Source organism: Hippocampus comes, unplaced genomic scaffold, assembly GCF_001891065.2.
Source record: "Hippocampus comes isolate QL1 unplaced genomic scaffold, H_comes_QL1_v1.1 scaffold254, whole genome shotgun sequence".
Classification (NCBI taxonomy): Eukaryota; Metazoa; Chordata; class Actinopteri; order Syngnathiformes; family Syngnathidae; genus Hippocampus; species Hippocampus comes.
The window spans coordinates 145,558-149,003 of NW_017805874.1; the positions used below are offsets into that span (position 1 = coordinate 145,558).

At 45.8% G+C, this 3,446-nt stretch overlaps 1 protein-coding gene across 1 annotated transcript in view; it reads left to right on the top strand.

Annotated features, from left to right (window-relative positions):
* The window catches only part of setd3 (SET domain containing 3, actin histidine methyltransferase), an 83,960-nt gene that overhangs the window by 77,715 nt on the left and 2,799 nt on the right, over nucleotides 1-3,446 (top strand). The window contains 2 exon segments of the mRNA XM_019888837.1: nucleotides 444-610; nucleotides 2,416-2,501. Of these exon segments, the coding sequence (XP_019744396.1) occupies nucleotides 444-610; nucleotides 2,416-2,501 (253 nt within the window).

Consider the following 3,446-nt stretch of genomic DNA (forward strand, 5'->3'; position numbering starts at 1 on the left):
CCCCCAAACTAGATGAGTGGTTGCAACAGATCCCGGGAACGACATCGGACATCTCGGTCCAGAAATGTGCAGTGCTGGGAACAGCAAGGATACTGCGCAGAACCCTCAAGCTTCCTGGCCTCTGGTAGAGGACCCGAGCTGAATGAGGGATGGACACCACCCGAGGGGTGAGACGAGGATTTTTTTTTTATATATATATAATACACACACACACACACACACACACACACACACACACACACACACACTGATACATATATGTATATGCGGCCCTTTGTGATACTTCCTACAGCCAAGGTTTACCTTCCTGTGTTCATATTAGTCTTCCTGATCAAGGAATGACATTTGGGAGCTAATTTAAACCACGACATACTCCACAGTTACTCATACTTTGAAATATATTTTCTTCTGTTAATATTGTGTATGATTGTGTATGTCTGCAGATTTACATTTTTTATGGCACAAGATCCAATGCCGACTTTTTCGTCCATAATGGCTTTTTCTATCAAGACAACGTCCATGATCGGGTGAAGATCAAGCTCGGCATCAGCAAAAGTGAGAGACTCTTTGCCATGAAAGCAGAGGTGCTGGCACGTGCTGGTCTCCCAGTGTATGTATCAGCTGTTCTTTTTTTCCTCTTGTTTTATTTTTATTGCGCGGGTGGGTGCAGCAACGAATCGTAGTGATCAAGCACATCCGGCCGCAATAATTTGGGCTGCAGAGCTGACGTCAGTTTTAACTGTAGGATAGTCACATTTGTTTTTTTGCTGAGACATGGTGTGTTTAAATATACTGTATACACCTTGGTCCATGGCACTCATCTAACATTTTTTTTCTTTCTCCACATTTTTAGTCAAAAATCAAAACAAAACTGAAAACAGTAGCAGGGTGACAAAATTCCATGTGTCACCATGAAACATCAATATCTCTGCTCGCTGATGTTACGTAGCACTTCACAAGCAGTGACATGTCATGGGGCTCATGCGTATTTCACTGTGCGGTTTCACTCTTTTAGCAAGGGCATGGGATTTAACGAGGTGCGGCCGGCTGCTCGCTTCAGCACTTCGTGTATCGCCCATGTATTTGAAGATCCACCATCCATTTTCTGATCTGCTTTACCCTCACAAGGGTCGCGGGGCGTGCTGGAACCTATAAGAGCCCAAAGAGCCTATCTCTTCGGGCAGTAGGTGGGGGACACCCTGAACCGGTTGCCAGCCAATCGCAGGGCACAGAGAGATGAAAAACCATCCGCGCTCACACTCACACATCGGGACAATTTAGAGTGTTCCATCAACATGGCATGCATTTTTTTTGAAATTGGGAGGAAACATGCAAACACCACACAGGGAGGCTGGAGCTGGAATCGAACCCTGCACCTCTGCACTGTGATGCCGATGTGCTAACCAGTCGCCCACGGGCCCAACGTATTTGAACATAAAGTTTGTAAATTCAACATTTTACAATTGGATTTGAAAATGGGGCGGCCCGTGCGTCGACCTCACAGTGCAGAGGTGCAGGGTTTGATTCCGGCTCTGGCCTCCATGTGTGAAGTTTGCATGTTCTTCCCGTGCCTGCTTGGGTTTTTGTCCGAGTACTCCGGTTTCCTACCACAGTCCAAAAACATGGATGGCACGCTGATCGAACACACTAAATTGTCCCTGGGTGCGAGTGTGAGCGCGGATGGTCTCTGTGTGCCCTGCGATTGGCTGGCAACCGGTTCAGGGCGTCTCCCGCCTACTGCCCGAAGACGGCTGGGATAGGTAGGCTCCAGAGCGTCCGCGACCCTTGTGAGGAAAAACAAAAAAATTGATGGGGTGGGGGGGGAGCACAAAAAACATGACGTGACAGAACGACAAACAAAAATCCAGTAATGCACAAACACCAACAGAAACAGTCAGACAAACAATGACCCAACCCCGAGTGGTCGGGCAGGGAGTCCTTTTTGCGGAAAACCTAATGACATGATGACCAACAGGTGTGCCGCTGTTGGAAGAGCCCTACAGTGCCCCCGTTGGTCACAAACAGATCCACCGTGACAAAAATAAAGAATAAACCTGCCTTTGTATATATATTCTGATAACATTAGCACCAAAAAATTTAGCTTTTTTGAAAAAACTCCCCTTTAAACGGGCATTTTCATTTTAAATATCAGGAACAAAACACTGAAAAAGGAAGAATATTCAGACCCACTATAGCAGTTTTACTTTGTTTTCACCCGCTTTGATGAGACACTTGAGTTGACGTGTGTCTGTTGTGATTTTGGCACAGCTGAGCCACAGGTTATTCATCTGGAAAACAAATGATGAAGTGTTTTAGTGTAACCCCTCCAATGTGCTCACGCACCCCTCGGATGACCTCATGTCATATTTGTAATCTTAAGACGACATGAAATCTGCTTTCTTTCCTGATTCATAGGTCTTGTGTCTTTGCTCTGCACGCCAGTGGACCCCCAATTTCCGCACAGCTCCTCGCTTTTTTGAGAGTCTTCTCCATGACAGAGGGTAACACACACACACACACACACACACACACACACACACACACACACACACACACAGCACAAAATAACATGCTTATCAACGTGTCCGTTTTTTTAGCTGTAATTTGGCTCGTGCGTTTTTCATTTGAGTCATGTGCAATGGATAGATGACGATGCTGATGATCATGATGATGATGAAATGGAGGTGATCACATTAGGCCGAGTGTCGGGCATGCAGAGAATATAATCAGCTGAGTTAAAATTTTGCTCATACTAACAAGTTCATTTTCAGTATTTATAGATGTAAAAAAAAAAAAAGTGGTCAGTAACCATGCATATGAAGCACAAATGTGTGATACATATAGATATTTGTTCCTGCGAACAAATTTAGAACTTCCTCTGACCATGTGTACACACAAATATTGATGGATTAGCTTTCGGTCAAATGTCAAACACACATCTTTTCCTTTTCCTTTTCCTTTTCTTATCTTTTACCCCAAGGTGTACTACATATTGAAATGTATTATAAAATTATAAAATCAATAGTAACTATCCATTATCCAAGCCACTTATCCTCACGAGGGTCACGGTTATTCTACAGCGTTACCCAGCTGTCTTTAGGCAGTAGGCGAGGTACACCCTGAACTGGTTGCGAGCCAATCGCAGGGCACACGTAGACGAACACCCATTCACGCCCACAATCACACCTCGGGACCATTTCGAGTGTTCCATCAACCTGCCATGCATGTTTTTGGAATGTGGGAGGAAACCGGAGTACCCGGAGAAAACTCATGCAGGCACGGGGAGCACATGCAAACTCCGCACATTTAGTCCAGAGCTTGGAATTTAACCCTGCACCTCTGGTCAGGCAGCATCTCAGCCCGGGACAGAGAGAGACTGGAGCGACTGGTCAGGAGGGCCAGCTCTGTCCTGGGCTGCTCCCTGGACACTCTGGAGGAGGTGGGCA